At 42.0% G+C, this 23850-nt stretch overlaps 1 protein-coding gene across 6 annotated transcripts in view; it reads left to right on the plus strand.

Annotated features, from left to right (window-relative positions):
• Positions 1–3640: 3640 nt before the first annotated feature.
• Positions 3641–23850, plus strand: part of FAM184B (family with sequence similarity 184 member B) — an 88151-nt gene continuing 67941 nt past the window's right edge. For 5 of the 6 annotated variants that reach the window (XM_045017302.1, XM_045017304.1, XM_045017303.1 and 2 more), the window contains exon 1: positions 3641–3835. In XM_045017302.1, the coding sequence (XP_044873237.1) occupies positions 3701–3835 (135 nt within the window). In that variant the 5' untranslated portion in view covers positions 3641–3700. Of the gene's footprint in view, positions 3836–4163; positions 4314–23850 lie in introns of those variants that run through there. The other variant, XM_045017306.1, reaches the window with a different exon arrangement.

Consider the following 23850-nt stretch of genomic DNA (forward strand, 5'->3'; position numbering starts at 1 on the left):
TTAAACTGATAACTTTCACTGAAAATGAATCACACACAATTATAATGGAAGTTGATGGTTATATGCCAATATGTAAATTAGCTAATTAGATAACTTGCATGAAATGTCACTCATGGAGCTGCGCAAAGCCTGGCAACTATATCCTTAGGGGAAAGCAGAGGTTAGGGCACAGGTGAAGCGAATGGCAGCATAGTTTCTGAGGAAGTCATGCTGCCAAGAGGAGCAGGTCAGGGAGACATGTAGCAAAGCCAGTACTCCCTAGTGATACTCTGGAATCCATCTGTTCAGATCCTTTGTTCCTCTCAGCTCTGCTGGGTCTGAAGTATTTGAAGACTGCAGCACCTGCCCCCTACTGACAGGTCCAGATTTCTTCTACCCAAAGAAACGTTGCTCAAACTTGGTGACGTCACTTAATTTCACAAAGCTTTCAGATCACTTTTTAGGGCTTTTCTGTAGAATGGGAATATTAGGCTCTCTGAATTTTTTATGTTCCAATAAATTTAAATAAAGATCAGATATGACAATGATTACTTGGATTGCAGTAGCACCCAAAGATTCCAGCAGGGATAGAAGAGGAAGATACAGTCCCTGATTTGAGGAGTTTGCAGTCCATTTTACTGATCATTTAATTAAGATGATATAAAATATTTCAAGAACAAAAGTGACTAGCCTAACTGGTCTTCAGGTTTTCAATAGCATTGGACAAAAAAAAACTGTAAAACATTCTGGTCTAGCGTTTCAATCCAATTTTGCCCTCAGCTACCTAGGCACAAATCCCACTAACTTTAATGGGATTGGCACCCATGTACATTGATGAAAGAATTGGGCTTTGTATTTATAGTCCTGTCGAAAAGGCTCTCAAAACACTTCACAGTACATAAATTATACAAGACCATAAACACACACACATTAATGTAAGTGTTGTGGAGTGAATATCCTTTTTCCGAATTGTTGAATTAGGTGTGTAAAGCATTCATGTCTTTCATTAGCAGTTATTTCTAGAACATACAAAAGAAGAAGATCTTTGTATGTGGGTTTTTAGAACAGAGGTGGGTTGCTGGATTTAGGTCTCCGTTGAGCTGATAGGGAAGGTTAGGCAGGAGGGCTTGATGCTTATGGATCAAACCATTAGTTAAATTATATTGATATTTGTTTGAATAATATGAAGGGATATATATGATATACATGTTATAAAAGCCTGAATAAATACCGTCTCAGTCCTCATGAAGCTCTTAGCCAGAACCACAAAACTTGGCTAGTTTAAGATGGCGAGTATTTTATAATAATTTTACCAGTGTTTGCCAGTCCTGATAGTATTGATTTAGAGCATCTTTGAAAGATTTATTGCTATTGACTCACCAGTTACGGAGGAGTGTTTCTGACCTCTGAGTCACTCATATAGAATAAATGGGCAATATGACAAAGTGCTGTTAGGTCAGCAGAACAGTTTGTCACTGCTATGTTATTGTTGTTCCAGAATTCCAGATAAGGACTAGGTAGGTTTACTTATTCTGCATGCAGGTTTTGTTCTGAACCCTTCACTTTTTTGTAGAGGGAGGAAAAAATATTTCAAAAATGTTTTGGAAGGGGAGGCCATATTTTGATGCTCTCCCTCCCCTAGAAGTAGCCGGGACTCATGGGCCCATTCCAAAGCCCGCTTAAGTCAATGGAAAGACTCCTGTTGACTTGAGTGAAATTTGGATCAGAACCTATATACAGAAAACAACATATGTACTGGTTAGGATTGCCAGCTTTGGTTGGATGAATTCCTGAAGGTTTCATCACATGACATTATCTTTAATTAATGATTAATCTTTAATTTCTGGAGACTACAGGACAATCCTAGAGGATTGGCAACCCTAGTACTGTTACAGATGTACTATATATACAAGTTTAACAAGATTTTTATTTGAACTGAATGCCTAATTACACAATATGGGCTCAGTCCTACACTATTGAAGCAAAAGGAAGATCACCTCTAACAAAAAGGATGGGCTAACATTTTTCCAATTAGAAACTTGAGCAATGATTTTCTAGGCTATAATACATTTTTCTAATACACTGAAGATTAGGCTTCTTGCAACAACCAACATCAGTATGCCTAATTTTAAGAAACAATACTATTGTTATTCTGAAGTGTAACAGAATAAATGTAGAACTTTGTTTAGTTGAAATTTATTTATAAAATAAATGTGTGCAAAAAAAAGTCATATGCATATTTAACATTCTTAAATATTGCTAGAGCACGGGCACCACGGGCCCATATAAATCACCACCTATGCTCCCAGGGATCTGTCTTCTCCCTGCTTTTCACTTACCTGGGGCTGCCTTTTCCTCTGCTCTTCACTCACACTCCACCCATTTCTAATCCCCCTGGGCGAGGTCTCCTCTTCCCCACCACCCACTAACTGCGGCTCCTGGTGTCTCCCCCCTAGTCCCCGGGGGAGTGAAGCGGTTGAGACTCTTGCAGGGAGAAGGAGCAGCACAGCGTCCCCTGAAGGCAGGCACAGCCACCTGGGAGATGATGGAGTCCCTGACTACCAGGGGCCTGCTGCCTCCACCTTTGGAATCTTTTGCACTGGCTGAAGTTCAAAGGATGCTCTAAAGCCTGGGGTCTGGAGTGTCTTTCCCTGTTTGCCTTTTCATCCTTCTCTCCTTGCGTTTCTTCTGACCTTCTCCCGATTTTTCTTCTTCCTTCCCTCTCCCCACCTCCTTCTTTTTTAAATACTTCCTGTTGCTTTTGTAGCATTATCTCCTTACCTTATCTTCACCCCTTACCGGCCCTTTCCTCCTCTCCCCCTTCTCAATCATTTCCCCTTCCTAGCATAGTTAACCTTTTGTGCCACTTTGTCTTTCTTTCACACCCGTCTGTCCCATGCCTCTTCTGCAGTCTCTTTTAGACTCTGAAGCCTAAACACCCTGCACGGGAGCCAGGACTGCAGATGGAGAGAAAAGGACCTGGAACCTAGACACTGTGCCTCCCCTGCAGCCTACCAGTATATAGAGAGTTTCTGCACTTGATGCACCAAAGGGAAACTGATCAATTCTGCGTAATAAGCAGAGCGATTGCCAGGTCCTTCCCACCCAAACTTGCTCAACTTTCCCCTTACGTGCTCCGGGCTGGAAGGGGCTGCTCCATCCCACGTGGGAGTGGAGGAGCAAAGGGAAACTGACAAGATTCGCGAAGTACTTCGCTTTGCCGATGCACCGTGGAGATGAGCCGTAAAACAACAGAGCCTTCAACAAGGTGCCAAAGGCCCCCGCCCGTGCCCCCTGCCATCGCCAAGCAAGCGGTACGATTTAGCCTGCAGAGCGCCTCTATACTCTGTCTCCAGCAATGCCTATGCTGCTGGCTGTGAGGCTGGCTCAGCGTCTCCTCTGGGGAATTTGTAGCATCCAGCCATTGGCATCTTGTCGTGGCGGAAGCTCAACCATTAGGAGAGAACGAATAAAAAAAAAATCCTGAGCAGGAGGAGCACATGTTGTCTGCCTGCTCCTGCTTGAATGTTCTGCTGAGGCATCGGGACATCTGCATAGAAAGGAGGGGGGCAGCGGTGTAGGGGCTGAAGTTCCTTCCTCTAGTGCTACTGGACGGGAACTGGGGGGGGGGGGAGTGGTGCCAGAACTGCAGCACAGTACTTAGAGCAAACACACACCCCTACATCTGGCTTTACAGAGAGATTAAAATATCTCATGTCTGATGGCCTCTGGCATAAACAAGATTCATCAGCCCGGGACTTGCAATGAAGCTAAAGCCGCTCAGTGCAGCTCGACAGAGGAATGCAACCAGGAACTCCACCTGCAAATGTGCAAGAAGATTGCCCAGCTCACCAAGGTAAATCTTGCTGTTCATTCAGCGCCTTTCGGGCAAGGGGGCCGGGATGGGGTGGTGACTGCTTGGAAATTTCCTCTCGTGATGACCCCCTCCCCCCAAAAAAAGAGGAGAGGAAGGAGTTTTAGCTTATCTCATAAGGAAATACCTGGGGGATCTATATGCAGAAACTTCATTTCAAAGCGCTTTCCCTCAGGGTGCTGCAAATCAACCTCACTAGATTGCTTGTTGCCTCTGCGGCTAGCGCTCAAGTCGCGGCGCACAGCATGCCCTAATTATAACCGCGAGGGGAAAGCTGTAACTCTCTGAAGTTACGTCGGGTAGACGGGAGGATATTATCCGGCTTTTATCTTAAATCCTTAAGGATCAGAGTTTGTTTGCTTTTTCTGGTGCTGAAGTAATGCTGCCTACACGTCTGATAACTTCGCTGTGTGGCATGCAATACTGCTTATAGCACATGCTGCATAGCTACATGTATCAGGTATGTTTGCGAAAATAAAAAATAGATTCAATTACCTTAGCCAAGGATAGGTACAGGGAGTCAGTCACTAAACTACCTCACTGGGCGCTTACACATCTCAATATAGAGCCTGTCAGTTAATCCTGAGTTACACAGGTCAATCAATGGTTTAGCCTGGCCACTTCCTACAGCATGTCAAAGTTTTTAAAAAGCCCCAAACCCTGTAGCAGTAGTAACTGTCTTTCAAGCTACTTGTACACTGCACTTTGTCAATGAAAGGAAAAAAACAAACGACTTCCAGCCCAGGTTTATGTGCTCTGTTTCTACATATTATGCAAACTCAACACAATCCATGGAGACATGACTGTACATGGTCCATTAATCTATCTAATAACCTCCACTCCCTTCATTATTAATTAAAAAGTACTAACTTCAGTTTAAATTGCCACGTGTACAAATATGGTATGAACATAAAACAGTAGGGAATCATTAAAATATAAATGTTCACTGGGCAGGGATACTGTATTTTGCTACTGGTGACTTCTTCAGTTATCCCTAAATAATGACAAATATGGAGTGTGTATTGTATGTTTGCTGTCCACACAGATAAACACAAGTGTCCTTGCCCCAGTACTACGAATGCACAAAAGGTGACTGGAAGATTAATTTAAATGGCTCCTCATTTTCTACCTACTGGTTCAGCCATCATCATTGGTCCACTTTATCTTTGGCCGAGGACTCAAAATAGCAGCAGCCTCTTACACCTACTCTAGTTACTGTTCCATGGGTGTACTGAAGTAGTTGATCCATAAGGATCACATTCAAAAGCTAATTTTCAAGTTCTTGTCATTTTTTCAATTTGAAAAACAATAGTAAGGTTGTCAAGTATCAGAGGGGTAGCTCACTGTGTTAGTCTGGATCTGTAAAAAGCGACAAAGAGTCCTGAGGCACCTTATAGACTAACAGAAGTATTGGAGCATGAGCTTTCGTGGGTGAATGAATACCCACTTCGTCAGATGCACCCACGAAAGCTTATGCTCCAATACTTCTGTTAGTCTATAAGGTGCCACAGGACTCTTTGTCACTTTTTTCAGTAGTAAGGTTATTACTTAGTTTTATTTTTAAAAAGTGAGACTTGATTGTTTACAGCATTAGTAGTTCATAGGATCACCAACTCAACCTTTCAGGTGATCCTGCCAGATCAGACCTGAGGCATATTTGTGCAGCAGAGTGGCGAAACATACTGCTGAAACTCTCTGTGGATAAATAGAAGGTTTCATTCTAAGGCTTTCAGCACACTGCCTTCCACAAGCATTTAAGTCATATCAAAATTTTGCTTTAAAGCATCTTTAATTCCAAATAAATGTTGAGAGAAAAATCTTTTATTCTGTCCCAAAAGACAGCAACAGTATTTTGTAAAGTTTGTCTCTGGACTAGGAAAAATAAATCTGGTGTCTGTTCTTATTCATTGTGGGTAAAAATTCACCTGAGTGCAAATGCCTCCCCACCACTGAAGTCCTTAGCCAGTGATATATGAGGCTCTTCAGAGCTCTTCATTAGAATTCCACCACTGCATTCAGGGGAAGGTTGGGATGATTTCTTTGCCTTTGATGGGATTCATCCTCTGGATACTGCTACATCATCTAAAACTGAGATGATTTATCCCTGAAGCTCATAAAAATACGTCTGAAGAGTAAATTCATACAATTATAGGATGTGGCCCTTATGCACTTTTTTTTTATTGCAATGAGATACTTATTAAGGCTAGACCTATGCAGAGATCATTGCAGGTTTTGGGCTTGTCATAAACAGATAGTTAAGGGTTAAGGTCTCTTTTACCTGTAAAGGGTTAACAAGCAGTAACTTGACGAACACCTGACCAGAGGACCAAACAAGGGACAAGATAATTTCAAATCTCTGTGGAGGGAAGTCTTTGTCTGTGTTCTTTGTTGGGGTCTTTGTTCTCTCTTTGGATCTAAGAGAGGCCAGACATATCTCCAAGTTCTCCAAGTTTTCCTGAAGTATTTTCTACTATCCAGTATAGTGAGTATTAGAAAGGCGGATTAGTCTTATAATTAATTTCTGCATTTGCAATTGTGTGTTTGCTGGAGAAATATCTTTATTTCTGTTTGCTGTTACTTTGATTATTCTGAGACAGGAGCGGGGGGAAGTCTCTCCAGTTTTATAAGTTAGACCCTGTAATTTTTTCCATCCTGGTGTTACAGAGAGAGTGTACTTTCTTTCTTTCTTTCTTTTAATAAAATCCTTTTCTTTTTAGAACTTGATTGATTTCTTCCCTTGTTTGGATTTTCAGGGGAAGGGAAGGGGGATAGGGAATCCCTCTTTGTTTAATTCAAGGTACCTTTCCCAAGGACTAGGGGAGGGGGAAGAAGGTGGGGGGAATAGATTATTTCCCTTTGTGTTAAGATTCAAGGAGTTTGGATCTGTGTTCCCCAGGGAAAGTTTGGGGGAACAGAGAGTGTGCCAGACACTAAAAACCTGGCTGGTGGCAGCTTTACCAGATCTAAACTAGGATTTTAGTTTAGAGGAGTCCATGCAGGTCCCCATCTTGTGGACGCTAAAGTTCAAAGTGGGGAATAAACCTATGACAGGGCTGAAGTCTCTTGCCATTTTGTTTTTTAAATTCTTGACGCAGCAATGTTAAATTAAATAAACACAACAAAACACTACCCCAGAAGGCTTCATAAAAGGTCCAGTTTTTCAAAAAGTGGCCTCAGAATTTCAGCAGGCAACATCTCACATGCAATTCAGAGCCCAGAGTGAGGCCAGCTGAAAATTTTGGTTTCTGTTTGGAACATCTGTCTAAGTAGGTCAGATTTTGGCCTAGCAACTAAAAAGATGCCCCTTTGACTGGTCCTCTTCTCCTGGCCAAATTCCAGTCTGGAAAATTACATTACAGTAAATTCCCCCCTTCAATTTCAACTGGATATAGTATTCATCTCCACTTCTAACCTGAAACTAATGTATAATGTTGCTATGTGTGGTTAAAGAGCTGCCTTCCACCCAAGGGGTGTCAGTATTTCAGTGATGGAGGGATGTGTGTGTCTATTGGGGTTGCAGCCCCACTTCCAGCTCCTCCAGGGGCGGCTCTAGGTATTTTGCCGCCCCAAGCCCGGCAGGCAGGCTGCCTTCGAGGGCTTGCCTGTGGGAGGTCCCCGGTCCCGCGGATTCGGCGGCACGCCTGCGGGAGGTCCGCCGAAGCCGCAGGACCAGCAGACCCTCCGCAGGCATGCTGCCGAAGGCAACCTGCCTGCCGCCCTCCCGGCAACCGGCAGAGCGCCCCCCCTGGCTTGCCGGCCCAGGCACCCGCTTGGCGTGCAGGTGCCTGGAACCGCCCCGAGCTTCTCCATAACTTAAGAGATTCTGGCTGAACATTTTCCCACATCTCCTAATTCATGTGCACCCCATCCATGGCCCCACAAAGTCACAGGACCTCGTCGCCAGTCTCCTCCTGGCACTGGCAAAGATGGCCATCTATCACATGAGGAGGAGGAAGCTAGGGAGAGGGTTACTCTGACTTTAGGGACTATTTCCAGTCCCCCATCCAATCATGTCTCCAGGCAGATTTCCTCTAGGCAGTATCCACTTACGCCTTACACACCTTTGAGGAGCAGTGGACACGGTCTAGGGTTCTCTGCTCAGTGAGAGCTTCAGGCTCCCTCATTTTTAACCTTGTGCCTCACTCCCATTCCTGTTTTTTCTTTCATTGTCCCACATACTGGTACTAACTTGTGGACTGGGCCTAGTGGTTCATCTCCCCCTCAGTTGAGGGGATGGGCCTTTAATCTTCTGGGGAGGCCCTAGACCCTCCTGTCCCATACTTACAAATAGTATCACTGCTAATTCTGCTCACAAGGAGGGAGATTATGGCATAGCTTTTGTACTTTCAGCCAAGTGCGTTTTTGCATGGAAGGGGCTGAGGTTGCCTGTATGTACATAGCTTGTAAAGCATAGAAAAGCCTTTGGGATGAAAGGTGCAATATAAATGTCAGAGAGTATTAGCAGTGGTTATTAATAACTATCTGCAAGTGATGTAAGAGAACATCAGTTTGGCTGTGGGAAGATGACTAATTTCATTTTAAATACTGTATAATAGAGTTGTATGAGTTTGAAGTACCGGAATCTAAAGAGTTCGCAAGCCAGCCCTGCTTACGGCATAGACGGAGCAAGTGACTAACTAGAGCTTCACTGTAGAAAAGATATTCATATCTTGGTACAGAAAGCTGTAGATTGATTTGCTTCCCACAAAAACAAACAAACAAACAAACAAAACCATTGTTTTCAATACATCAGTCCCCTCAAATTTTAAACAACCAGTAATCACAGGTACTTTCTCACTACTTGAGAGTTTGGACCTCCAGCTTCCTATGCTTGATATATGTCTATGATGTGAAGAAGTCTCTTTGTCAATACAACACTGAAAGGGTGGCAAGCCTCACACTGTTACCAACTCCCATGATTTGTATTGCATATCTGATGTTGTTCCAGCTTCTGGATCATGTGAGAATCTCTATTTTTAAAAAAAATTAAAACGAAGTTTCTATTTGTTCTGGTTCCAGAGCGAAGCTTAAAAACATGAACTGTAAAATTTTGGTTGGTTGGTTTTAAAATCATGAGATTGTTTTTGATAAAACTCAAGATTTTTGGAGGGTTTGACTCAGGACCTAGGAATGCTTGGTGTTGGCAATACTATGTGTGTGCACCGATATTTGTGTAAAGTATTCCTAGTGGGTGTTTGGATGACTCAGATTTGTGTCCCAGAAAGGGAAGGCAGAAAAACAAACACTTGCTCAATGGATTTTTATTAAGTCTATATAAAACTTTCATAATGAAATCCATGCAAACCTGAAATTTGGGTCCAGTTTGCCAAAATCACAAACCTTGCACCAAACTACATCCAAGTTTCAAGTGGACCTTGGAACTTTGGGAGAACTTTGGGGTTGGTGGAAACTAGGTAAACCTAAAACAAGGTAAAATTAGCAGTTTCAGCTGATTTTTTCTTTGAGTTTGAGTTCTGAAAACAAAACACCGGGCATCTGAACTCACAAAGTGCATGTTGTAAAATGGAAACTGCCAGCTTTCACACAGTTGTAGTTGTGTTTGACTGATACAAAGACCACTTCTGCTCTCGGATACATAGCTATGCAACCCCAATGGATTCAAATCAATAAGGATTTAAAAATAGGGGGCTTTCATGTCTGGAGTTGAGTGCGGAATTTGGTCAACTATGTATTAGTAATTAAACTTAGCTTTCTGTATTGGACCCAACCTAGTGAGAATACTACTACAGCCCTGGCTTACTGTCTGTATTGTGCTTGCCAACTCTTTGTATTTCTGCTCTGTATCGCAATAACATTCAACTTAGAATGAAATGGCAATTTTCATTCAAAACTTTGGGCCCAATCCTGAGACGTACAGAGTACCCACAACTCTGTAATTGTACTCTGTAACTGTAATTGACTACAAGAGGAGTTACAGGTGCTCAGCACTTCTCGGGATTGTCCCTTTTATTTAAGACAACTTGAGAAATACAAATGAGCTTTCAGAGGACAGCAATGAGGAAAATGGATCAACTTTCATTTAAAAGGAGATTCTGACATGACTGGCAAGAACTAGGCATTCTACAGATATTCATTATATGCAAACTTCTCCTTGCAGCCATACCAGTGGGTCTCAGTCTATTCCAGACTTTAGTCTCTTGAGCAGAGCCTGGCATGCATAAGATATCCTACTAAAATATGTAATGATATTATCAGGTAAGCAAAAAGCCATTAGTGAGATGAGTGCCAGCCCAGTGCTTTAACCACAAAACAGTCTTTTCATCCTTCTGCTGTATTTTTCCAGGGTTGAACTCCCGGAGGCTGATGACAGAATATTCTCAGTTGGGGTTGTCTGCCCCTCTGGAACTCATTTCCCCCAGGGATCCATCTGACCCTGTGTGTCTAGTGATTATTAGGCATCTGTGCAAGATGTACATTGTTTTTGTTTGGCTGTTCAGTTGCGTGGACTGCGTTAGTCAGTAGAGAAAATTGGCTTATGGGAATGTTATGTGTGTTGACTACTAGTCACATGCTTAAATGTAAGCACATCCTTAAGTGCCTTTCTGAATGGGGGCCTTACTTTGCTTAAGCATTCCCTTCATTGGCATCCTACATCAGTTAAGGCCCCACCCCTCTGCCTGCCGGAACCTCGAATGCCTCCCATGCCAGCAGCCGGAATCCTGAGCTCCCACCCGCACCTCCCGCCCATGGCCAGAGGAGCTCCAGGCCAGCCCCAGCTGCCGAATGGGAAATACACTACGCTGTGTCTCCCCTCCCGAGACCCCGAGCTGCCCAGCAGGAAACCCAGGAAGCTGAGGAGCAGATACTGCCTTCTCAGCTGCCCAGGAACCTGCATGGTGCATAATAATAAGCAAAAATTTCCTCCAGCAGAAGCCCACTCCTAGCCTGTGCAAACCACAAAAATCCGCAACCTGGTGTCCGGTGGCAGTGGCTGCGCCAGGAGAAGTTTAGCCTCCCCTGGTCTATTATACTGGCCACCTATGGCAGCGATGCAGCTATGCTGCTGTAGCTCTGTACTGTAGACACTTTACAGCAATTGGAAGGGGTCTTTTAGGGCTGTCAAGTGATTAAAAATATTAATAGCAATTAATCACATGATAAAAAAATCACAATTAATCGCGCTGTTAAACAGTAATAGAATACCATTTATTTAAATATTTTTGGATGTTTTCTACATTTTCAAATATATTAATTTCAATTACAACACAAAATACAAAGTGTACAGTGCTCACTTTATATTTATTTCTATTACAAATATTTGCACTGTAAAAAACAAAAGAAATAGTATTTTTCAATTCACTTAATACAAGTACTGTAGTGTAATCTCTTTATCATGAAAGTTGAACTTACAAATGTAGAATTATGTACAAAAGAAAACTGCATTCAAAAATAAAACATCGTAAAATGTTAGAGCCTACAAGTCCACTCAGTCCTATTTCTTATTCAGCCAATCACTCACACAAACAAGTTTGTTTACATTTGCAGGAGATAATGCTGCCTGCTTCTTGTATACAATATCTCCTGAAAGTAAGAACAGACATTCGCATGGCACTGGTGTAGCCGGTGTCACAAGATATTTATGTGCCAAGTGCGCTAAAGATTCATATGTCCCTTCATGCTTCAACCAGCTTTCCAGAGGGCATGCGTCCATACTGATGATGGGTTCTGCTTGACAACAGTCCAAAGCAGTGCAGACTGATGCATGTTCATTTTCACTACCTGAGTCAGATGCCAGCAGCAGAAGGTTGATTTTCTTTTTTCGGTGGTTTGGGTTCTGTAGTTTCTGCATCAGAGTGTTGCTCTTTTAAGACTACTGACAGCATGCTCCACACCTTCTCCCTCTCAGATTTTGGAAGGCACTTCAGATTCTTATACCTTGGCTCGAGTGCTGTAACTATCTTTGGAAATCTCACATTGGTGCCTTCTTTGCATTTTGTCAAATTTGCAGTGAAAGTGTTCTTAAAATGAACTTGTGTTGGGTCATCATACGAGACTGCTATAACATGAAATTGTATGTTATTTGGCAGAATGTGGGTAAAACAGAGCAGGAGATATACAATTCTCCCCCAAGGAGTTTAGTCACAAATTTAATTAACACTTTTTTTTAAATGAACATCATCAGCATTGAAGCATGTCCTCTAGAATGGTGGCTGAAGCATGAAGAGGCATATGAATGTTTAGCATATCTGGCACGTAAATACCTTGCAATGTCGGCTACAAAAGTGCCATGGAACACTTGTTCTCACTTTCTGGTTACATTGTAAATAAGAAGAGGGCAGCATTATCTCTTGCAAATGTAAACAAACTTGTTTCTCTTAGCGATTGGCTGAACAAGAAGTAGGACTGAGTGGACTTTTAGGCTCTAAAGCAGGGGTCGGCAACCTCTGGCACGTGGCTCACCAGGGTAAGCACCCTGGCGGACTGGGCCAGTTTGTTTATCTGCCACGTCGGCAGGTTTGGCCGATCACGGCTCCCACTGGCGGCGGTTCGCCGTCCCAGGCCAATGCGGGAGGCAGAAAGCCGCGGCCAGCACATCCCTCGTCCCGCGCCACTTCCCACCGCCCCCATGAGTTACCTGTGATGAATCGACAGCCCTAGTTTTTTCCTATCGCTACAGTACAGTGGTTTTCAAACTTTTTGTATTGGTGACCCCTTTCACGCAGCAAGCCTCTGACTTTGCCCCCCTATAAATTAAAAATGGGGGGGTTAATTTTATTTAATTTTTGCTTGTGGATGTCAGCCCCACCGAGCAGACAGCTCACGACCCTCTTGTACCCACCTTGTGACCACCTGAGGGGTCACGACCCCCAGTTTGAGAACCCCTGATGTAGTAAATCCACCCCTCGAGAGGTGGTAGGTAGGTCAACAGATTAATTCTTCTGTTGACCTAGATGCATCTACAGTGAGAGTTAGGTCGACTTAACTACATCACACAGGTTATGAAGTTTTTCACGGCTCTGAGCAATGTAGCTAGGTCGACCGAAGTTTTAGGTGTAGCCTATGTGTTAGCCATCTAAGTTCTAGCTTCCTGGTAAAATGTAAGGCAGGTATAATGATTGATCTCAGCACTCCATAGAAGGGTTCAATGTTCTACAGAAATGGGGCAGCATGAGACTACATCTAAACTAGGATTACATTTTTAGAGCAATGATTTTTTTTTCCTCATGGGCATACAGTATTGACACTGATCACCATGTAGACAGGAAAAGTTAATCTCTTTTAAGGCATCTTAAAGGATCTCAAAGCCCTTTGCGAGCACTAAAGACTCAGGCTAGACTTTCCAAACTTGGATGACTAAGGCACCCTCCCATCTCAATGGGAACCAGGAATGTAAGAGGCAAGGGAGCTAGGAATCCTTGGTCCCACTAAAAATCAGCCACGTAGGTTCCTAAATAGGTAAGTGTCATATTCTGGGTTGCAGTTCAGATCAGTGAGGCGTTGTGTCACCACTTGCCCTGTAACCCTGGGTACCTCATAGTTGCTGTAGCTCCCAACCTGGACTGCTCCAAACCAGCCTACCATCATGCAGGTCACACCCTGAGCATCTGTTTTCTAGACAGCCCTGGTTCAGCAGCTCTGACCCCAGCAGCTCACTCTGGTTTCCATCCACTTTGGTTACTACTTGCAGGGTGACTCCAACACATTCCCAGTCCCGATATTTTCCCAAAACCATGTGCTCTGCAATGTCCATCCCTCTCCTGGACAGTTCAGAGAAATAATATGGTTTGTTCATTCCCTTAAAGACACACAGACATATCACAGCTTATTAACTTAACTAGTGTGAATACACTCTTCCCTATAAACATCACACTGATTTGGTTTATAGTAAAATAAACCAAATGTATTAAAATTATCACATAGATTAAGTGATGAGTAAGAGGAATAAAATTAGAAAGTGTTACAAACAAATAAAAGTTAAAGTGCATCTAAAAATCTAAAACTTAATCTAGCAAGACGCACATGTTGTTCAAGATGGTTTCTCTCAATCATTTTTCTTCCCAGCCATGGCTGGTTTTCCCTCAGTCAGGATCTTCCAGAATAGTACAAGGTGCTAGCTACCCATGTCTTCCTAGGTGAAAGCAGGTTCCTCACCTATATTCAGTTGCCAGAGACTTCGACATCTGCCCCACCCTTGGTTGAAGGACTCATTTTTCTAAGGGGGCAAGAGTACTGGTCTCTTGTCTGTCCAGTGATGGATGCTAAAGATGGCTTCTATCCTTGCTTATATCTCCCAAAGTTCAATGACCTTACTTCAGAAGGCAGGAAGCCCTCAGCTTTCTGAGTCCACCAGGAAGCTGACCTCATACGGTTCTTCCCTTCCTGTGGGTTTCTCATCCCTGCCTTTGTAAATGGGGTTTTCATTGTTTTGATTCTACTATGCTGGATTTACATAGGAGATAGCTGCCCCATTCTTGTCTAGGTGGGAACTGTTCCTTCCTTTGTTTGGCCACACACTTTAAAACAAAATATCAATGAGTATTCTTAATTCTTCCTATAGTGTTAATACAGACATTTCACAATGATATTAGTCACCAGTGTGTCATTAGCTTGCAGAAATGACCTAATTCTATCCACTTCTATAATACAGTGGTATTGTATACAATCCTGTTGATTCAGTTGCTTATCACGTGTGAGGTTCAGTCCCCTCTCTCATAGGTGCTGGAACTAGGGTGCTGAGGGTGCTGCTGTACCCCCTGGCTTGATGTGATTTCCATCATATACAGAGTTTACAGTTTGGTTCAGTGGCTCCCAGCACCCCCACTGTACAAATTGTTCCAGCATCCCTGCCCTGTCTTTATAGGTCTATAAACCTTTGAAGTGTATTATTCTGAAAATTAAAACCCAGGCCAAACTTCTCTCTCCTCTGGTTATAGACATCATGCTGTCTTCTCCACTTGTTAGTGTGAGGTTTGCCTCCACCCCTTGTTCACTTGCTGGGTCTATTTACTGCTTATAGGCAGTATTGCCAATCCCAAATGTTCAAAAATCATGAGTTAGGCTCACCAAAAATCATAGATTGGCTTTAAAATCAAATGTATATAGATGGATTTATATAGTGGCACAATGATATTTTCTGACTTATCTGTCCCTTTCCTAAAGGTTCCTAACATTCTGTTAGCTTTTTTGACTACCACTGCACATGTTTTCAGAGAACTATCCACATTGACTCCAAGATCTTTCTTTAGTGGCAACAGCTAATTTAGACCCTATCATTTTGTATATAAAGTTGGATTAAGTTTTCCAGTGTGCATTACTTTGCATTTAATCTCCTATTTTGTTTCCTAATCAGCCAGTTTTGTGAGGTCCCTTTGTAATTCTTTGCAGTCAGCTTTGGACTTAACTATCTTGAATAATTTATCTGCAAACTTTGCCGCCTCACTCTTCATCCCCTTTTTCAGAGCATTTATGAATATGTTGAACAATACTGGCTCCAGTACAGATCTTTGCAGGACCCTGCTACTTATCTCTCTCCCTTGTGAAAACTGACCATTTATTCCTATCCTTTGTTTTCTATCTTTACTGATCCATGAGAGCACCTTCCCTGATATCCTGTGACAACTTACTTTGCTTAAGAGCTTTCTTAAAGGCTTTCTGTAAATCCAGGTGCATTATATCAACTGGATCACCCTTGTCCACATGTTTGTTGACCCCTTCAAAGAATTCTAATAGACTGGTGAGGCATGTTTTCCCTTTACAAAAACCATGTTGACTTTTCCCCATCAGATCATGTTTATCTATGTGTCTGATCATTTAGTTCTTTACTACAGTTTTAACCAATTTGCCTGGTACTGAAGTTAGGCTTCTGGTTTGTAATTGCCAGGATCACCTCTGGAGCCATATTTAAAAATAGGTGTTAGATTAGCTTATCCTCCAGTCATCTGTTACAGAGACTGATTTAAGCAATAGGCTGCATACCACAGTTAGTATACTCCTGGGGGAATTATATGCCAAAAAATTAAAAATTTTGCTCACAATATTTTAAAATTCTGCATATTTATTTGTCAAAATAACACAAAATCACACTAGTTTCAATTATTTTGGTAATTTATTTCAAAATATCTATCAACAGGTATGTCTGTAACAATACAAACAAGAAAAAGATTCAGGAAATGTTTTTTGTAGGGCTGTCGATTAATTGAAGCTAACTCACACAATTAACTCAAAAAATTAATCTAGTCCAACTCTTCCTTGAGTGTTCCTTTAGCATCTTGATCATCCAGTTGCTCCTCTGACTGTTTGGCAAGCTTCCTGCTTCTAATGTACTTAAAAATAATAATAACAACAATAATTTTTTGCAGTTAGTGTTTGTGTCCTTAGTTAGCTGGTCTTCACATTTTTTCCTGGCCAGTCTTCTTATACTTTTACATTTGACTTGCCAGGGTTTATGTCCCCTTTTATTTCCCTCAGCAGGATTTGACTTCCAATTTTTAAAATGATGCCTTTTTTGCCTTTAACCTCCTCTTTTACTCTGCTGTTTATCCATCATGGCATTTTATTGGTCCTAGCCAACTGCAGTAAGTTTGAAGACAACTTTTAATAATAGGGAAATAAATGCTGATTTACAATATAAAATTGGACCAAATTCAAGCTACTATTTCAAGTCCCTTTGTTTAGCTGAAATGTCTTACATTTTGTCTGTAATGTAAGAACTGATAAAAAGTACTAAAACTTAAAAGTAAATGAGCCATTAAATGTAGAAAAGAAATGACAAGTACGGGCTCTAGTGTCAATAACTCTTTTCTCATTCTAGCTTTTAGTTTTGGATACTATACATAAGTACCATTTTCAGTGACTTTCTAAATTATACATCTCCAACACCCATTTATTTAAGCAGTATTATAGCTGCTAGGATTGAGACATTACAATCAGGAAAAAAATAGTATCTGAGTTAGGAGTTGCTACAGCACCCTTTAGCCTAGCTTTCTTAAGGTATTGCATTCTCATGCAATCCTTTAACAGAGGTTGCACAGCAGTGGATTATATTATGTGTCCTGAGCATTCCTTTACACTGTGGTATAAATAAGGCACAAAATATTTCTATCTATCTGCGATAGTGACGGTCTACACAACCCAAGGGGAGAACAGGGGGCCTAACCCCCCCCCCAAAATAAGCAATTGAATTGACAGATTGCATACAATATTATTGTACTATAAAAGTGTATTGAGTAAGTGTCAGAACTGGCTACACGCTGGTCATGAATATGATTGTGTGAGTTATGGATGGATGGTGCATAAAGAGTTATGTATGTGTGCTGGGCATATGTTCCTAAAATATGTTTTGGAGGCAGACTTGATAAGAAAGCTTGTCTTAGACAAAGGGATGTTGTTTGCCTGTGTCTCCAATGTAATTGAGCACGGTGATGCGAGAGATAGAAGTTACATTTACACACAAGTCCACAGGGGGATGATAAGACAACAGGACGAGACAAACAGATGGGGAGACAAAGTTTATCTGGGGATACATGTCAAAAAAAACCACATGCCAGAGGTTTATGGACTATTAAAAAGGAGAGAGAACCCCTTAGTTATTCATCACAGAGAGGACAGCACAATCTGATTCTGTGTGTGTTGAATCATCCTACTGGAAGGGCTGGAGTTGCTGTTAGTTTGATATAAATGAGAAAGCTGTATAGGCAAAGATTGTAGCTTGCTAAAGTTAAGTCTTGGACACTAGCAATGTGTTTTATTTGAGGGTGAGTTGTAACCATTTTCTGTTTCTCTCTCCTTAGTATCACTTTAATCTGTTTTTTTAAAGATTGGTGGACAGTGAAATACTATAAGTATCTTAATGGTGGGATAATGACCTTACATTGCCATTCTCTAAGGCTGTTTATACAGCAGGAAGAACGTATGGATATTTACAATAGATAGTTAGCATATCAAGGTAAAAACTACAACTCGGCCTGTCTACACTAGGATCTTACAACGTGTGAGCTACCTTACTGTAAGAACACACCTATTTTTCTGGATGTGCACATAGTCTAAGAGATTGGTCATATGTGGTACTGAATGCCTTCTGACTACGGTGGGAGTTGAGGCCATGCAGCAGCTCTCAGGCTGTTTTGTCACTAGGAAAAAAGCTGTGTTCTTGCCTTGAAGTAAAACCCCGGTGAAGACAAGATAGTTGGTAGCTTCAAACAAGTTAGCAGGTCAAGTTAAAGGCTACAGGGGACCTTAGTGTTGTCTTATCTAGGATTGTATCCTACATTAGTTAACTCAACTTGGCAAATTCAAGTTAAGAACACGCTTTTTTTCCTAATGAAGACAAGGCCTCAGAAGGTCAGCACTTTGTATGGTTGGGCCCAAAGACCATTTAAACTCATGGTTAACTTTAAGCACATGAGTAGTTCTGTTAAGTCAACTAATCTAAGAATTTACTAAACTGCTTTGCAGACCTAAGGCCCAACAGAGGAGCACGTATGTGATAATGCCTATAACAGAAGGGGACACCTTCTCATTGGACACCTAGAAATTATTAAGTCTTCTGTCTCCAAAAAGACAGAACACAGAGCAGCCTATTAACTGTCTGAGGAAACACTCTTTACCATAACTCAGTATGTGGAAGAGAAGCTAGCTCATCTGTTTGCTGATGCATTTCTAGGCAGAGCAATCTTTCCTTTAATTGTTCATCCTGTGTTTGCTCCTGGTTATTTTCAGACCAGGCACAGCTAAATCTACTCACATTTGTTCTCAAAACAAGATAAATTACATAAGCAAGTAATTGTAGGAAAACAACAGCCAGAAAGCTATTTGATACTCAGTCTTCATTTATGGGATCAAAATTTTATATCCCCACTCCTCGGATGTTTTTGCTCTCATGGACATATTGCAGTTCAAAGTTATCTCTTCCCTCTGCCTCTTCTAAATTTCCCCTAAACATCCCAGAAACAATTACAAAAGTGTAGACTAGAGAAACCTTCCCTTTAAATTATCTTTGGAACTTGAGACACTTGCTTGGTTGTGGCTACAATTGGACAGTGAGTGAGTTACTTAGCTGGTTGATTCCAGTGACATATGAAAGAAACCTATAAACATACATTTTGAGTTTTATATCTAGAAAGTGTTTTGCATTTATCTACAGGTCATGAAGTGAGAGTTACCAGTTAAACTGATAAGGAAACTTGATAGAATTGTGGCGGTTTCTTAACATTTGTTTAAATTGGATTTCTAAGCTGCTCTAGTGGCTTAGCATTCCATGGAAAATGCCATCCACCCATATCAACATGGTGGAAATTGATGGGGCCAGTGGTGAAAGGGGGGCAGTCCCAGTAGCAAGGGAAGGAGGCACTTGCCAGGTGAAAATAGCTAGCTCCTTCCATGGGAGTCTCTGGCACCCCTTGGCCAGCTAGGGGAGACTGGGCTGATTGGCCAGCATTCCCCAGCTCTCAGGATTTAACCCAGAACAGGGCCATGTGGAACCTCTTTCGGCTCGGTTCCAGCATCCCACCCTACCCATCTGAAATAAGAATGGGAACCCAGCCTGATGGATGCTGTGAGTCTAGCCAATCACCTGTTTAGGAGGTCAGAAAGGAATATTTTCTACCAGGGGCCAAATTGGCAGAGGACCAGGGAAATTTTTGCCTTCCTCTCAGCACCGGCAGGCCACAGTGGGTTAAGTAGGAATGCACAGGGACCTAACTGAGGTACTGGCGTGGTGTTGCTTACTCGTCACAACTCATGGACAGTTTCCAGTGCGGTTAAGAGACTAAAGTGGACATTTCCTAGATGTAAATTATTCTGGATTTTGGTGATGGGCCTTGGGCTCATGTGATAGGGTCAGAACTTGTGGCCCTCATGGGCTGAGGTCACCACCCTGCTGCACCCTCTGTCCCTCTCGCAGGCATGGAGAATAAGATTCACAACTCTCATTACTGTATGGAGTGTAGTTGTAGCCATGTCAGGTCCCAGGACTTGAAGAAGAGTTGTGTGGCTCAAAAACTTGTCTCTTTCAGCAACAGAAGTTGGTCCAATAAAGGATATTACCTCACTCATCTTGACTCTCTCACTCCCATTATTGTTAGAGAAAGTTGCATGTCACATTTCACATGCCCTGCCTGGGAAATTTATCATTTATATGAAATCACAGAATCATAGAAGATTAGGGTTGGAAGAGACCACAGGAGGTCATCTAGTCCAACTCCCTGCTTAAAACAGGGCCAACCCAACCAAATCATCCCAGCCAGGGCTTTGTCAAGCCAGGCCTTAAAAACCGCTAAGAATGGAGATTCCACCACCTCCCTAGGTAACCCATTCCAGTGCTTCACCACCCTCCCAGTGAAATAGTGTTTTCTAATATCCAGGTCAAAATATCCTAAAATCCCAGGTCAATGAAGTGTATCAAAGCCTATAGCTCACTATTCAGTTCTTTTAAACAAACATAATTGTCAGCTAATAGTCCCCTAACAAGTGCAAGAAGCAGCATTTATATCCATGAGTAATTGTGAAAAGGGACCCACCTTCCAGGTTAGTTGGCAGTGTCCGCTTTTTCAGCACATCATAGAACTGCTTTCTAAAGCCCCACTGCTGCAGCTGGCTCCACATTGGCTATTGACCTCCGTGAGGTTCCATGCAGGTGCAGGAGAGCCTGCTGAATGGCAGACTGGAGCCTGGTTTGTATAGCATCTTAGGAACAAAGCCATGCCTTTCCTATTGAGTCAATGATTACTTCTCACAAGTGCCCCCTTTGAGTTAATTTCTTCCATCTCCCAAATATGAAATACTCCATTTATGTTGCTTCCTTTGAGGTGTAGGGCATTAGATTTGAACCAGCCAGGGCCATAGGTGCCAACTTCCCCTCTCCCCAGTGGGTGCTTGGCCCCCCAGCCCCTGCCCCACCTTCACCCCACCCTCATTCTACTCCTTCCCCAAAGTCCCTGCCCCACCCTGCCTTTTCCCACCCCAGCCCCACCCCATTCCCACCCACATTCCACCCCCTTTCCCCAAGTCCCCGCCCCTGCCTCGCCTCTTCTCCGCCTCCTCCCCTGAGCGCACCGTGTCCCCGCTCCTCTCTCTCCCTCCTGGAAAGTCCTAAGCACCGCCAAATAGCTGTTAGGTGGCGGGGGGTGGTGGGAAGCGCTGGGAGGGATGGGGAGGAGAGAGGACGCGGCGTGCTTGGTGGCAGGGTGGGGAGAAGGAGGCGAGGAGGGGGGAGCTTGGCTGCCGGTGGGTGTGGAGCACCCGCTAACTTTTCTCCATGGCTGCTCCAGCCTCAGAGCACCCACGGAGTCAGCGCCTGTTGCTAAGACAATATATGTGTTGCTGATAATGAGTGGAAGAAAAAGTAAAAATTTGAGGTTCGCCCCCAGTTTCCTCTTCTTACACTAAATGGACTAGCAGAGCAGAGACTTAACGCTCTGGCAGTTGCTCTCTTGGGATCCTTTTAAAATTCTTTTTAACCATCTCACATAAGTTACTGATCTTGGGGGAAATTCCTGCAGAAGTACTTAAAATCTCCAATAGCCCCATAAATCCTCTGGCAGTTACAGTATCCAGTAAGTTCAGTTCAGTCTTACAAAGCTCTTTTGGGTAGTTAGCATACCAGAAATTGAAATTTTCTTGGATTTAGACCATATTTATTTCCACTTCCTTTTCTGACATCCCAGTTCAAGTTTGGTTTTAAGGTAGTTGTATTGTAGATGAATTTTCAGCATAGAGATGTAATTACCCATTCTTCAGTAGTAATGGAGAGAAACACAAGGCATTATTCTCATGCTCTGCACAGACATGTAAGCCCTTTTCCATAGCTATCTAACAATTACTGAGCAGTGTACATCCCAGAGGCAAGGCCATTGTTATAGTTCAAATATATGAGCTAGTGCATCTCAGTAAGCAGTTCTAAGTACAGAGTGAGAGAAAGAGAACTGATTTGCCACATTATCAGTACTGGGTAATCATTGCCATGTGTTAATATTTAGCTACAAAGGGCCAGATTTTTAAAAGGTAGGCACCTAGGCATTTTGAAAATTCCACTAGGTGCCTAAATTCCACTTAAGATACCTAAATACCTTTTAAAAATCTGGCTCCAAATAATTATCACAGAATATGGTACAGTATTCCAGAAAACTCAACAAATCATCAAAACCCACATAGGACCATATTCTTCTCATTCTCCTTTTTAAAAAAATATTTCCTAATTTTAAATACTGTTAGAGTAGGATTTGGGGAATTTGATAGAAGAATTCCAGGCTGTTTATAGTTAACAGCTTTAAATGAACAGTTGATTATGAACATTTAGTCCTTGTTTAGGCAAAACTTCACCCAGCCAAATTGACCACTTCTCAGGAGACAAAGGCCATTAATAAAATATGGTGTACTGGAAAATGGTGTAAAATGACAAGCAATCACTTTAAATTAGGGTTGTCAGCCCTCTAGGATTGTCCGGTAGCCTCCAGGAATTAAAGATTAATCTTTAATTAAAGATTATGTCATGTGATGAAACCTCCAGGAATACATCCAACCAAAATTGGCATCCCTACTTTAAATGTGAAGGATTTTCTGGTCCTGCTTGCAGGCTAGGAGGCTCTGAGGGAAGTTATATGATCTATGTCATCTGAGTCAGCTAACAGACAGGCAGTCTGAAAAGTGTGAAAAAAACAAGGTGAAGTTGTACCTCACTGCCTTAGGGAGCAGCCTGTTTCCTCTCTCTCTGTTTTTTTTGGGTTCCTGTGTGTTATCCGTCTGAATTCTAAGAAATAAAGTGGTGTTACATTGCAGTCTTCCAGCAAGAATGTTGTTGTTTTTATCTAACATCGGGATATGTATGCTGTGAACATAACATAAAAAAAAATAGGTTGCAGCTGCCCTTATCTTTAATACAGACATGTGGCCTGTGGAGATTATAGGTCCCAGAGAGGAATGTTCCATCTTAATTAATGTGAAAGCATTGTGCCTGATATTCTCATAACATAAGAGTAGACTTTTGGTGGAGGAATTTTTAAAACTCAGGGAAATCCCTTAGAGATCTGTAGACCTTGCTATTGAAGAAAGGAAATTTCTGGGCAAGCATATATTTCCCTAATCACACTCCCTCCAAGGCAGTATCTAGGCAACACTCTGCTGGTGTAGATCAGAACACCACCAGAGGAGCTGACCCTGTCTTGTTCTCTCTCTCATTCTCTTATAGCAGGGGAGTTGTTTTTCTTTTCCTTCCCTCAGAGCTTACAGTGCATTTATACAGAAATTGGAAGTGCTTCACTTAAGGTTCTTGAATATTTTTACTGAGATCATCACTAGTTATACAGGGAATTTATAAGTTAGATTAAGTGCATCTTTAATTTTAATATTAAAAGAAAAAAAGATCTGTCCCATTGTTTCTTTTGATTAAATAGCAGGAGCCATTTAGAAAATCAGAATTTAGATTAATGCTTTAATCTAAACAGTGTCCCTTTGAAAACAATTCTAATTTATTTTCAGGCAGTTTACACTACAAATGTTTCATAGATTTTTATCTGTGACATTTAAATGAGCTGGTTTTACATTAGACATGCTGTGTAAGTCACTTGTGAATGCTGGAAGTACAGTTCATTAAAGGGAGTCCATAATATTACAGAAATCAAAGTCCCTACAGAGTAAAATGCCCCTACTAGGAAACTTCAAAAACTTCAGCAAGCAATAAAAATAGACATGACGCCCAACATTCCACATCAATGAAAGTTGACTTCATCTAAAATGTTCTGTTACTTTCCCAATATTTCGTCTTAAAAACAAAATTCCTATCAGAAATACCTTCAGATTTGCCACACCTGCATATAAATGGGGATGGATAAGGAGGAGAGTAGCTTCTTATTTAAATGATAATAGCCCAGGGCTGCTATCCTTTTGGCATTCAAATCCCTCCTGGAGATTCGCTTCTGCTGTGATTCCAACAAGAAACTAACCAAGAGTTGATGGCAAGGTTGATGAGTGGTTTGGGATTGTTTATATATTGTATCTAGGGGAAGGAAACACTGTATTATCAAAGTATTTAAAGTGGCTTA

Source organism: Mauremys mutica, chromosome 5, assembly GCF_020497125.1.
Source record: "Mauremys mutica isolate MM-2020 ecotype Southern chromosome 5, ASM2049712v1, whole genome shotgun sequence".
In the NCBI taxonomy this organism is placed as follows: Eukaryota; Metazoa; Chordata; order Testudines; family Geoemydidae; genus Mauremys; species Mauremys mutica.